This window comes from Schistocerca americana, chromosome 2, assembly GCF_021461395.2.
Source record: "Schistocerca americana isolate TAMUIC-IGC-003095 chromosome 2, iqSchAmer2.1, whole genome shotgun sequence".
Classification (NCBI taxonomy): domain Eukaryota; kingdom Metazoa; phylum Arthropoda; class Insecta; order Orthoptera; family Acrididae; genus Schistocerca; species Schistocerca americana.
The window spans coordinates 525,258,085-525,272,465 of record NC_060120.1 but is presented as its reverse complement, the minus strand read 5'-3'; the positions used below and the strand labels follow the sequence as shown (position 1 = coordinate 525,272,465).

The following is a 14,381-nucleotide window of genomic DNA, read 5'->3' as shown; positions in this document are numbered from 1 at the left end:
AGTTAAACGCTTTGACTTCGCTGAGAGGCCGACACTTGTACATGCGACTAAGCCACATTCGGTAGCCACTTGGCTGCCGGCGAGTGACAGGATATCGGTGGTTTTCTTCCATGCGTGGAACGGGTGAGCTGAGAGCTAAATTATGCGGAAGGCAGGCGATATTACCTGTAAAATCACTATCTCTATGTATCTTTAACACTGAAGAAAAATTACAATGTTTTACATATTTTCATTTATGTAAACCTGCCAGATCACCATATTCTCCGCACCTACACCGTACATGACTGCAGGATGACGTTCTCCATGCCTTACCTTCGGTAAACTGGTGACATACGTAATATGAATCGCACACTGATCGTGTATATGTGGTCTTGTAAACCAGACCACATCTCTCACAACTGTGTAATGTATGTAGTCATTAGGTGCAGGATTTCTTTCTGGCAGAAGGGGAACTTGTTGTGACATCACAGCTACGACGCTTGGACCTATTGTGATATTGTCGACTTCGACAGTTAGTTCCACTGAATTTGTGATGTGAATGAGTTCGCCTTATTGGATCTACAATTTTAGGTTATGATGCCATAGTGTTTGCCATACTGGACTTCATGTATCTGAGTGAACCCGGAGGATAACTACTCTTGACTTTCATTGACTGTAGATGGACAGGGTAGGGGAATGTAATCATGGGATCGTAAAATGTCCGATAAGAGTCAAATAATCCTTGCCCAGAGGTGTAGCTTGGTATGACTCAGAGGAGAGGGTGAGAAGCTCTTTGAGCATCTATTGCTGAGGTGACAAGTGCTGAAGGGGCGCTCACTAATCATCCCTTTCTTCTGGGTGACGGGTGGGGCAGTGCGTCTAAAATGATATGGTCCCTGATACTGATGACGTAGATGATGTGAAAAGTGGGATATAACTGGTACTGCATCATAACTAATTTGTAATTATTATTAACATTATCACATCTACTCATTATTACATGAATTCTGATATGTTGACCTCTGTAGTGAACTATAATTATTTACGAACTGAGGAGTATTTTGTGTTTAGTCGATGACAGGAGACTATGTGTTCCACTGACCATTGCCCTTTAATAAATAAATAGGAATTTACGAACTCTAAAGTACAGAACCATGCAAACTTTTGGGGATTGGATAATGTTTGTAATTTGGTTTCATGGTTAAGCACTACTTGAAGGATCCCCGTGTAGCTATTTAACTGACCGGCTAAATTATCATTTCGTTGTAGTATAAGCGTTTTTAAGTATGCTACATCAGTTATTCAGGAGACTAACGTTCTTTCACCATGTTTAAATATTTATTTTAATACATTTTGTATTTGTTTTAAATTCACGTTAATCGGTGATGCATAGGTAAATTTCGCAAATATATTTTTTATGAATCTTAGCTAATGGTAAAAAATTAAGGATGTACGGCTCGACCCTAGAATATCGACCCAATATTCCAAACTTGTTCACTGTCTAGTCGAATCTCATGGGTTATTTTAATTACAGGGAATTAGAACCATTACATCGGAGCATATTCTGGGTGATCAAAAAGTCAGTATAAATTTTAAAACTGAATAAATCACGGAATAATGTGGATAGAGAGGTTCAAATTGACACACATGCTTGGAATGACATGGGGTTTTATTAGAACCAAAAAAATACAAACTTTCAAAAAATGTCCGACAGATGACGCTTCATCTGATCAGAATAGCAATATTTACCGCAACAAAGTAAGACAAAGCAAAGATGATGTTCTTTACAGGAAATGCTCAATATATCCACCATCATTCCTCAGCAATAGCTGTAGTCGAGGAATAATGTTTTGAACAGCACTGTAAAGCATGTCCGCAGTTATCGTGAGGCAATGGCGTCGGATGTTGTCTTTCAGCATCCCTAGAGATGTCGGTCGATCACGATACACTTGCAACTTCAGGTAACCCCAGAGCCAATAATCGCACGGACTGAGGTCTGGGGACCTGGGAGGTCAAGCATGACGAAAGTGGCGGCTGAGCAGATGAGCATCACCAAACGACACGCGCAAGAGATCTCTAGCAATATGAGGTGTCTTTTTTTTTTTGTTCTAATTAAACCTCATGTCATTCCAAGCACGTGTGTCAATTTTTACCTCTCTATCTACATTATTCGGAGGTTTATTAAGTTTTCAAATTTATACTGACTTTTTGATCACCCGGTACGTCACTCTAGTCTTCATTAACTTGACCTATCATACAATAGTGGCGTGCACCACAGAGTCCCCATGGCCAAGGCGAATCTCGCAGATGAAATCCGTTCGACGAAAGTAGAATACTATTGTCACTGCGACTGGGAGTGTGAATCTCAAGCGAATTACCGCCTGCATCGCCTGAACTAGCAACAAACGACACTTCCTCACCAGTAGAGAAAGTCTTTCGTAAGCTTCTTGGCTGAATTCAAATGCTGGAACTGGAAATCACCCCCCAAATGCTCGGAATTCGAACTCCATCCGCCCGCCTAACATCTCGTCTGGTAATTGGTAATGCTGTATATGACAAAAATGGATCACTACTTGAACAGTCTGCAATTCCCTGAAAATAAAAAAGAGAGCATCAACAGCGACAAGCACGGTTTGATCATGTCGGGCAAGTTTTCGATATTAACTTCCTGCATAAATGGGCAAATACAGTAGCCTCTCCAGTTCCTGTTGGATTGTTGTCATCTCACAGTTAAATGGAAAATATTTGCTCTTTCCTCAGTCGTGTTTTTGAAGGGGTTCCCTTCTAGCAAGTCAAATGACGGAGATGTAAATTGTCTCCTAGAAATATGTAGTTGCGATTGTCTCTTCCCCACTAAAACCTAGCCAGATATTAGGCTGAAAAAGTTAGGCTCTTCTTTGGTTCTGACAGCAAACAGACCGCTCTCTCCTTTGTAGTAGAGAATGAAAGTATTGAAAAATCTGTAAGCCCTTCTCCTTATGATCATGTAACTGGTATTTGGCTGAAAAGAACTAATACCTCCAATTGGATCAATCTGTAGCAGTTTTTCCCTCCTCGTCAAGGTAAAGAACGGAACCTATTATAACACAGTTCCTGTAACGTCCTCTGAAAATCACATGCGTGAAAAGATTTATAGGTACCATTATTATTTGTTTGGTTTTCTGATATATTTCATACTATAGTTAGGGGCAAAGTAGTAACAGCCTTGCGTGGACAGCCCCACTTATTTGTTATGATCTTCCACATATTATACGATGGAGACAGAGTTATTTCACTGCCTAGGTTAAGTCGATGATGCTAGTACATACGCGATTCCATCACATTAATGTGACCGCCGCCGTTCGGGTCAACGTCTGATAACCACCCACAGACGGTAGGGCTCAGTATAGCCGTGGAGGCTCTATAAAGTGTGCCAGGGAGACGCGGAGGATAGTGCATGTGAACGACAGCTATGGAGATGTGTATGGGTGAACAGACATGCAACTGTTGAGCAACTGACCGCTCAGATGAACAACAGTGTCTGCTCAACGATCATCCAGTAAAAATGGAAATGTCGTGTGGCTAGGGCCTCCCGTCGGGTAGACCGTTCGCCTGGTGCAGGTCTTTCGTTTTGACGCCACTTCGGCGACCTGCGCGTCGATGGGGATGAAATGATGATGATTAGGACAACACAACACCCAGTCCCTGAGCGGAGAAAATCTCCGACCCAGCCGGGAATCGAACCCGGGCCCTTAGGATTGACAGTCTGTCACGCTGACCACTCAGCTACCGGGGCGGACAACGATCATCCAGTGAAAGTTGCTACGTATCATCGTCCTCAGTAGGTGCCTAATTCCTGCGCTCACTAAGGCATCGGCGACGAAGGCTTGAATTTGCGCTCCAGTACCGTAACCTGACCTACTTCGAGCGGCCGTTTCAGATTAATGACGTTTTATGTTCCATCGGTTATATGGCACTTGGCGTGTACGGCGTGGGACGTCTCAAGGCCAACACCCTGCTACGAGAGTGAGGGAGCGTTATGGTCTGGGAAATGTATTCTCATGGGTGATTTCGTCATTCTGGAAGGAATAATTATCAGCACTAGCATGTTTTGTTGCTTGGCGACCACGTCCACCCCTCCACACATTTTATTCCTCTTTGGCATGATAGCGTCTACCAAAAAGGCAATGCAACCTTTCACGGTTGGATCTGTAGCTTGTTCTTGATACGACTCGACATGAATCCTCGTGTTTTTTGCGATGAGAACTTAATATGGTAGCTTTAGGGCTCATGTACTTCTCTTTATACACTGTGATCAAGAAATGTGTTCCGCGTAAATGCAGCTTGATTTTATTTCGCAACTGTTTCTTTCAATACTTATTGTCAATTACATTACGTTGTATTCCGTAATATATATAACAGTTTTTTCATTGTGCTCGCTTTCTACCACAGCGTCTATTATGTGGTCTGCATTTGACTTTGTAATTGTTGCATGATTCTCCTTAGTCCTTTCGTTTATGCTACTTATTGTTTATCATAGTTTTGTATGGTACTGCCTGCGGTTATCTCCGCATTTCTTTAATTCTTTTGGAAGCACTTTATTTAGTGACTTGAAATGCATTATTCATTGCGGTTCATTATTGCAGTACCTATTACGTTTCTAAGTGACTCTTATAGTTTTTAAAAATCATGTGAAGCGTAACACATAAAAAAATTTGTCAATCAACACACCAAAACATTTCATAGTGGCAACGAAGAACTCGTAGTCTTATGTTACGATTTAAGTTACACAAACACTGTGAATGCAGAGTTAGGTACGTTTCAATCTCTCGATTTTGAATGTGACATGATATGCATAAGAAGATATTCCGTAAACATTAATCTAGAACCGCAGACCATACATTCGAAAATTATTTGATTGCAATGTAGACATAAAAAGACGACCGCATGGGAAAAGTCACAGAATAACACACACGAAGACAGATGATTGAAAACTTTCGTTCCTTCCTACAACAGCCTAAGGCGGAAAAAAATTCCGAAATATGTAGTGCTACGTCAGCAAAACGTAATTGGTGTAGTAACTTTATTGATAGTAATTAAAGCGGGATTACTCTTTTTACCAATTCTACAAGAGGTGTAGCGTTCGCGTCCCAGTGTGTATCACTCAGCGTAATATTCACATACTTCTCAAGTGTAAAAGAATTGCAACGCCGGTCACTAACTATCAAAATGCATATAGCTATTAAATGGTTGAGTCACGCGATTAAAACAGTTGCTACAGGCAGGATTTGCATGAGACTGTTCTGGACGACGTTTCTGAGAAATACCTCCAGCAGTTTAGTTAACAGAAGCGATTCATAGGGAAATTCTTACATGATCTGGTAACAGACCTAAAGTTCGCGAATCGGTTAACATGGAAGAGAAGATCAGTGAACATACGGCTGTTACAAATTCAATGACAATTGGTTTCAAAATAACGTTACTGGAGCAATAATATCAGGATATAAACTGCAGAGTTTTTCGGCTCTCAAGATCGAATATTCAGCTTCACTGTTTACAAAGATGTAAGACACAAAATGGTCAACTCTACAACCATTGGAAACGGTATCGTAGAACTGTACGTGCTGAGTAAGGTTTCAGTGAAATGCAAAGACCCGTCATGGTTCGAGTGATACGTCACTAAGTTTCTGTCAATACAATAAGAGCTTCGATACACATTTATGTGACTTCGGTGCCTTGTTAAAAAACAAGAGCTAAAAGGAGCCATGAGATTACAGTCACTAGCCGATCTTACCAAAAATCGTAACATTTATTGGTACAGTATATAAATCTATAACACTTATTCAGTCACTCATTCACCGTACTGGCACCATCAAGACAGATCATGGAGAGAAGGTCGAATTACTGATATAGCTTTTGCGAAACTGTTTCACCACGGTAGGATGTTTCGCTCAGTTGTTTCAGAATACCCAGCTGGTCGACATTGATGTAACTGACCCCTGCTCGTTGACTTTGCAGAATAAATGAACCCCCTTTATACACACGGATGATGACATTTTTAAAGGAGGAACGTCTCATCCACTAAAAACCAAATGGATTTTGCAAACAGAAATCTTGCGATACTCGTCAGCTCTGAATCATAGTGTGCCCAATGTAGCCCACATCGATGCCTTGTTCCATGAATTATTTCGAACGTAATTCGATACGGTTCCGAAATGGAATTTAGCGGATGATTTACGAGAATACTGTGTATCGGACGAGATTTATGATTTTATTCGCTAATTCACTGCCGATATAACTCAACACATCTCTCTCAATAAAAGAAAATTTGTAGTCGGAAAGATAACTTCAAGGGAACCACAGCGAGCTGTGATATGCCTGTATCTGTTCACAATACACACGATGTAAAATTAGGATTCCATACTCTGGGAGGTGATAGTTTGCATGAAAACGTAAGCAAAATGTCCGGACGACATGGGCTCTAAGAAGTATAGTTTCAGCTCGACCACTTCTTGACACTATAAGCCGAATACACATTTTAGGGTAGGTGCATCAGCGAGAAAATGGAAGCCTTCTATTTCACAAGGAAAATACCAAACTTCGTTCTGATCACCTCCTTTATAGATGGGACACTAATGCAGGTCGTACGTAATAGCTTGACAAACTACAACACATTGCCTCACGTATTTGGCAGCTACTTTATTTCATGACTTGAAAAACCATTTCTGAAAGAATATGTGTTTATGTATTTTCTCATAAATCAGGTGGTATGGAAATGTAATACATGTTGGAAGAATAAATAAGAAATAATTATGTCAAGTCGTTGTAGTATATACTTGACAATATCAGGGATATTATATTTGCACGAAACAAGGCATACATTTCATGTAACAATAATATCGTTGGATGAGAGAGCCGGCAGAGATCACTTGTGAAGCATCTGTCCTGTGTTGCAGACGCGTGTGTTGGCGCGCAAATGCCAAATGCATATTGTGGTGTAAATGGCGTTATAATAAGTGAGCGAGGACATGTACAAGCATAGTACATGGACGCAAGAGGGCTTTTGGAATTAATGAAGAGAGTAGTGTGGCCCACGTTTATCCAAGCTCATCGCTAATCAAGAAGAGCCTACCGTCAATACTGATATTCATTATAAGAATTACATCGTGCCACAAGCAGCTCATAGCAAAGTAAGATCTGGACAGTATTTTTATTGTAGTGTGATAGGCATGCCATTGTAATAGTAGTTTTCTTGGAACATTAGACTGGTCTAGTCAAAGCGAACCCTATTGATCCAACCCATTAACCATCAAAGTCGTCCTATCCCGTCACCGTAACTTCCGAGAAAGTCATAAGCGAAAAATATAGTGAAAAGAAAAAAGAATCCGTTAAATTAACAACTCATTTTCAATCAAGTAATATTGTAATAGAAAGCTGTAGTAACTATAGTTGTCTATATAATGCAGCACTGCTATGGTAACGCAGACACTCAGTTCAAACTAAAAGTGATACAAGTGCAATACATGTTTCGGTGACGAAAGTATGCTTGCCTGGCCATCTTGCAGCCAATGTAATCTTATGATTTTATTTGGTTTTCTCTAATGACGTAACTCTTCGTAACATCAGTATTCGCAAATACTTGTTGCTTTGAAGGAAAGTTTCTATGGCATTATTGTAACAGTAACTGACAAACAATAATAATCACTTCTGGTTACCACATTTTCAGATAGACAGCATTGCCATGACACAGTATAGTTTCTATGAAGTGTTGCAAGTCCTAATTAAGCTTACTATTAAAATAATTGCGCCCCAAATGAACGTCTTTAGTGTTCACTTTACGGGTGTTTTCTACATCTAAGTTCGCGGGAGTGTATTTTGTTTATTTACCGCATTAACTTTCATGTCGACTATTTGTGTGAATTCAGTGACATTAGCTATTTACCAAATGTAACTTTCACTCCTTTTGGAGTTGGAGAAACTTTTCTTCTGATTTCTACATTCATTGAAACAATTCTGGGATACATAATTACTGCTAACTATAGTAAGACTATAACTTTTCGCCATTTTTTTCATTTCTATCGTTATTGGACACAGTAGACATTAGTCCGGTAACAATTGGTCTGTAACTGTCTAAATTCTATCCGTATGCGTTATCGGTATGCATTGGTCTTCGCATTAGATGTCTTGTTCCTGTTAATTGTGGAACAGCAGTTTTACACATAGGTGAGTATATGTCAGTTGTATGTTGTTACTCAACAACAATGTAAGGTGGTCCCATTTGTTTGCCCAAATGTTTACTGCATTCTGTGAATGATGCGATTTAACAAACAGCTTACAGTAGACGAGATAAGCTTCAGAATAGCGGAGATGAACAAGTGTTCATTCCTAATGAGGTATGCATTTTAGATAGTTACGGTATCTTTTCCTTTCTTTGTTTCGAACCATATAATAGTTTCTCAAAACATGGAATACTTTCTTTAACACTCTGTATATAGATGATCTTGTGATGACGACAGAAGGTCCATAAGATATATCGCGGACGACACTGTTGTCTGTAGCGAGGTTGCTACGTCAGAAGACTGTAGGAAATTGGAAATCTGCAGAGGATCAATGATAGGTGGAGGTGCTGGAAGTCTACCCTGAACGTAATTAAAGCACTGCGCTTAAACACATGAGGAAACCCACAACAGTCAAGTTAAACTATTGGCGAAGATTCACTGGAACGAGGAAATACCAAGGAGTAATTGTCCGAAGCGATAAGTGGAACAACTGCACAAAACAGACTGCAGGATAAGCAGTTGCAAGTCTTGAGATTTATTGGAAAATTCCTAAGGAATAAAATTCGTCCATGAAAGAGATGGCTAATATTCTGTAGGTTCCTGTGTACTGCTCGCCCGTCTTGAATCTGTAGGACAGACTGAGAAGATAGAGAAAATACAATGAAGAGTGTTCCTTTTGTTCAGTGAGTGCGAGAGTTTCACGAAGGTGCTGGACGAGATCAGCCTGCTTATCGTCAAATCAATATTTAGCAACAGTAGCAAAATTGCTACGGCTGTGCCTAACACTGATATATTTTTTTTATTGAAGTTTGGTGAATTATAGACCGTTTAGAACCTAAGTCGAGGGTAAAATCTTTGTCTTTTTATGTCCCCAGAACTTCTTCGTGCATTCGATGATGTCCTGCCTCTGTTTATTTGACATGATCCTTTGAGGTAGTGAATTTCGTCGTTGGACAGGATATTTTGCAGTATTGATTAGGAGTCTGGAACTTTCCGTAGTCTGTATGGTAACTTCTAGAGACGTTTCTTATCTCCTCCAACCATCTAGTGGTGTCTTTTAATTCGTAAATGAAATAAAAGCCTTTTTCGCTATCGTATTTTCATTCATTCTCTAAATATGATCGCAAGACTTTAATCTCCTGTTCCATAAAAACACGGGAGAACTGCCGGATATCAGAGTCTTCTGGCCATCTTCAGGTGAATGCCACTGTAGTAGTACTGGCGAGTACGCGCTGAGCTCCGCTATTTAAAGCCTTCTGAGGTGACATTGCGCATGCGCTGCTCAGCGTGCGCGTTCATTACGGCCCTGATCTCCTTCTTCTTATTGTATGTGTGAATGTTTCTATGTTTCTGTATTCATCTTATCGTCTTCGTCCGGTTGTTATCCTTGTTCTTGCGTGTTCCTAAAAGATTTCTGTGTGTTCATATCCGGCATTCAGATTCGTAAAGTTCTTACAGTATAATTGATGTAGCGTAGCTTTTAATTTTTCCCTGGAATGATACTGATCTTTTATTGTACCAGTTTTGGGTGAATGTACGCTAACTCCATTTTCTTTAATCTTTCTTTACCTTTTGTCTTACCGACCCATTCGATAGTGTCTATTCTCACAAATACTGAAGTATATCAGCTACTTTGATGTTTCCGTGTTTTGTTTGTACTTATTTTTCTATGCTGTGTCTATATTCAATGTATTCGGTTTTCTGATACGATATTAGTTATAGGTATAATCTTCAATTTTGTGAAGTGTTTCCCTCATTATCTTTGCATCTGTTTTGTCCTTTGAAACATCGTCAGCAAAAGAGAGATATTTAATCTCAAAACTTTCTCTGCCATGTCCTAGATGGACTCCTTCCATGTTTTTCTCTTGCCGTTCTTTATTCCACTCCCTGATACCTTGTCTAAGACCAGACTGAAGTCAATCTGTGAGAACCCATCGTCTTGCCGGACTCCTGTGTTAATTCTACAAATTTCACTTCCGAAGTTGTGTCTGTGTGTGTCTGTCTGTCTGAGTAACTGTTTGGGCCGCCCGCTGTGGTCGAGCGGTTCTAGGTGCTTCAGTCCGGAAGCACGCTGCTGCTACGTTCGCAGGTTTGAATCCTGCCTCGGGCGTGGATGTGTGTGCGGCACTTAGGTTAGTTAGGTTTACATAGTTCGAAGTCTAGGAGACTGATGACCTCAGATGTTAAGTCCCATAGTGCTTACAAGGGAACCTCCCAATCGCACCCCCTGCAGAATTAGATATCAGTTGGCACAGTGGATAGGCCTTGAAAAACTGAACACAGATCAATCGAGAAAAAGTTGTGTCGAACTATCAAAAAAGTAAGCAAAATATACAAACTGAGTAGTCCATGCACAAGATAGGCAACATCAAGGATAATCTGTGCTCAGGAGCGCCGTGGTCCCGTGGTTAGCGTGAGCAGCTGCGGGATGAGAGGTCCTTGGTTCAAGTCTTCACTCCAGTGAAAAGTGTACTTTCTTTATTTTCGCAAAGTTATCATCTGTCCGTTCGTTCATTGACGTCTCTGCTGACTGTAATAAGTTTAGTTTCTGTGTTTTGCGACCGCACCACAAAACCGCGCGATTAATAGACGAAAGGACGTGCCTCTCAAATGGGAACCGAAAACATTAGATCGCAAGGTCATAGGTCAACCGATTCCTCCACAGGAAAACACGTCTGATATAATCTATAAGACGCTGGTGACAGCATGTGCGTCACATGACAGAAATATGTTGTCGACCCACCTAACTTGTACACTTGGAGAATGGGTAAAAAGATTCTTCTATCTTGCCCGATTTAGGTTTCCTTGTGGATGTGATAATCACTCTCCAAAAAGTGATGAAAACATAAGAGTGTCACATAAACTGCAACAAATGAATGCATCAGTTTCACAGTCGCACAGTTTTCCCTGTGCTCTGTCAAAACATATGTTTTTAACGTTTTCAAATTTTTCAGTGTGTAGACCGTCACATCCTGCATATGTCCAAGCAAATCTGAACATGTCCTGGAATTTTGGAGACGGACGGACGGACAGGTAATAATTGTCTGAAAACAAAAAATTAAACTCTTCACTCGAGAGAAGACTGGAACCAAGGACCTCTCATTCCGCAGCTACTCACGCTAACCGCAGGACCACGGCGCTCCTCAGCTCTCATTATCCTCGATGTTGCCCATCTTGGTCATGGACAACTCAGATGGTATATTTTGCTATTTTTTTCATAGTTCCACACAACTTCTTCCTGTTTTCTCGATTGATCTGTGTTCAGTTTTCAAGGTGCATCCACTGTGCCAACTTATAACTAAATCTGGGAAGGGGGGAGGGGGGAGGTGCGATGGGGAGGTTCCTTTGTTAGAGCCATTTTTTAATTGTCTGGTGGTTTTGCCGATATCATCTTCTTCCATTGTTAGGAACATTGTCGGTGCCCCCAAGAATTATGCCTTGACCTGGAGTGGGGCTCATCATTCAATGATCCAGACTACAAATGCAGTACAGTCCAATTCTAATAGCTGGTCGATTGGTAATAGGACAGAGGCACCCAATTCGTCAGCAACGTGGGAGCTGAGGTGAAGATAGTCAGCGGTTTCTGGGGCGAATGAAGATGTTGTTCTCAAGGGCAAAAAAAAGGCGGACGTGTCATTTTCACCGACAGTGACACCTCAACGTTAGTAAAACTGGAGAGGGCGTACCTCAGTACGGCGGATCTAGCGGAACAGGCAACCCACCAAGCAGAAAAAATTCACGTCGTGCTTGACTTGGAACAAGCGGCAACGTAGTCAGCGACTCTCTACATGCTGACGACGGCTGCAAAAATGAGCAGCGTCTGTTACCAAAGTGGTCGGCTATGAAAGACGTCTGTTGCCCTGTTGGGAGGCCTGTTAAGAACCATCTAGCTGATCTAAGAATATTTTAACATCCTACGGAGGGGCTAACACACCTTACTAACTTACTTTCAACGGAGAAATTATGTGAAACACTGAACGGAAAAATACTCCATTAGGTAAATAATACATAATCACTAGAAACGGGCCATCAGGTTTTGCAGAGCCTAGAACATCATGCAAGGAAGAGTCTGGGCTTACTGGAACTTCTCATTTACAGTCTAAGATTAAACATTGTGATAAAATATGATGCGTTTCGTTTTCAAAAAATGATTCAAATGGCTCTACGCACTATGGGATTTAACATCTGAGGTCATCAGTACCCTAGACTTAGAACTACTTAAACCCAACTAACCTAAAGACATCACACACATCCATGCCCGAGGCAGGATTCGAACCTGCGGCCGTAGCAGCCACGTGGTTCCAGACAGTTTCGTTTTCCACAATTGCTTTCTGCTTACCAATTTTCAAGGCAAGGTGCTAGTTCTTCCAGAAAGCGAATTGTTTATGTCAATAGTATATTATCTACAGGTATTCTTTGTTACAAACTACTAATCCCTCAGCATACAATAAGAGATTACTACTCACATTGTCTAATAGTCGCAGTTATATTCCATATTCACGGCTCAGTCATTCCACTGGTTTGACATTCTTCATCCCTTCCTAACTTACGTTACCCTCTTCGTTTGCGAACTTGTAAAATCCACCATCCTTTGTAGTATGCTTCGCATTATTTTCGTCTGCAAGTGGCACTACAAATCTTCGCTTCGATTGCTCACTAGAATTCCCAGTTTGCCTCTCATGGGTATATAAGAACTAGTCAGCGAACCTTAACACTTGTAACTGCTTGGGTCTTACTCTCAGCCACTGAAATTTTCAAATAGACAATACGAATACCTTTCGTCACGTTTCTGTGAACTACCATCGTTCGCGAGCGCAAGGAAATGAAAAATCTTCCTAGAGCACTCTCAACACTCTAAGCTGTTTTGCATTCTGAACTTTACTTCGTGAATTGCGGCAATTAACTGTTCTTTGTCGACTGTAGAAGTTTTTTCAAGTGGATTAATACATCTTAAATTATGTAAAATGTAGGTAAGAGAAAAGAGGTTTACGTTGAACGAAAGTTTATAAATTCTGCCGATACTTACCAGCAACAAGCAACAGAGCAGCCTTCATTGTACTCGACAAGAGCTATAACTGCTCTCTGCGTTATATTTTCATTTATATATGTTTAAGCACCCGATGGCATCATCGATTGTTATCGTAAGTTCCCTTCTGATTTTCCGTTCCATGAACAGTGGTTGCAGCAACTAGCAGCACATTGACTTTCCTTGTACTTGAAAGGGTCTGTTATCGTTCGCTCTGTCAAAATTATCACCACTACATTAACAGGGGTCAAAAACACTGATGAACATACTGGTCGCGTTTTTGCTCTTTTTCCTTTCTTTTGACTTGTGTATCGCTGTAGTAGAGACGAGCAAACGAAAAGGCATGTGTCCACGGAAATCAACTGCCACGGCTCAGCAACACAATTGAGTTGGTATTTCATACACGTGTTAGGGGCAGCACTCGTCATATCCGCAGTGAGAAGAGAAATTTTTACTAAAGTGAGTTTTTGGAAATTGCTAATAATGCTGTTTAATACTAATAAAACTCAATTCTGAATTTTTTATTGTTTGTAGACGCAAGGTTCTGTTTTGTGCGGCATTTATAATTGTTTCGCGTTCTACACGTTTCAGTCGTGTATAATATAGACATATATCGCACTGGACTAAATTTGGGATCGTTCTATCGTTCGTTAAAAAATAATTCTGCTTGTAAAGGGTAACAAACCCACGCCACTAGCCGTCATATGAAAGACCAGCCGAGCATCATTTGTTAGGATTGAGTCCAGCTACACAATGCAAAACGGAAATTGTAGATATCTTCTGTAACTCTAGAGAAAGAGCACGTAACGACTCTTAGGAGAGACATCCGGTATAACGTATGGAATACTGCGTCGGTCGTGCGCCATAATAAGTAATAATTTAACAGAAGACCATGGTGTGAGTGGTAAAATAAGAAAACCTTAACCCAGCGGAGCAAATTTTTGTAATTCAGAAAAAGACTGTAGCACATAAAAAGTGGATAAGAAATAGGGAAGTATTTTAAACACAAAATATCCAGCTGGCTAGAAGAGTAATTGTGTAAATTTTGTTTTTCGAATTACAACCCTGTCCGCTATCAATTACATACAGCGGAAGCCACACAAGGAACGGCTTCCAGA

At 40.6% G+C, this 14,381-nt stretch overlaps 1 protein-coding gene across 2 annotated transcripts in view; it reads right to left on the bottom strand.

The window, feature by feature from the left end:
- Positions 1–13,399, bottom strand: part of LOC124595164 — a 91,065-nt gene extending 77,666 nt beyond the window's left edge. For both annotated transcript variants that reach the window (XM_047133776.1, XM_047133775.1), the window contains exon 1: positions 13,264–13,399. In XM_047133776.1, the coding sequence (XP_046989732.1) occupies positions 13,264–13,291 (28 nt within the window). In that variant the 5' untranslated portion in view covers positions 13,292–13,399. The remainder of the gene's footprint in view (positions 1–13,263) is intronic.
- Positions 13,400–14,381: the final 982 nt, after the last annotated feature.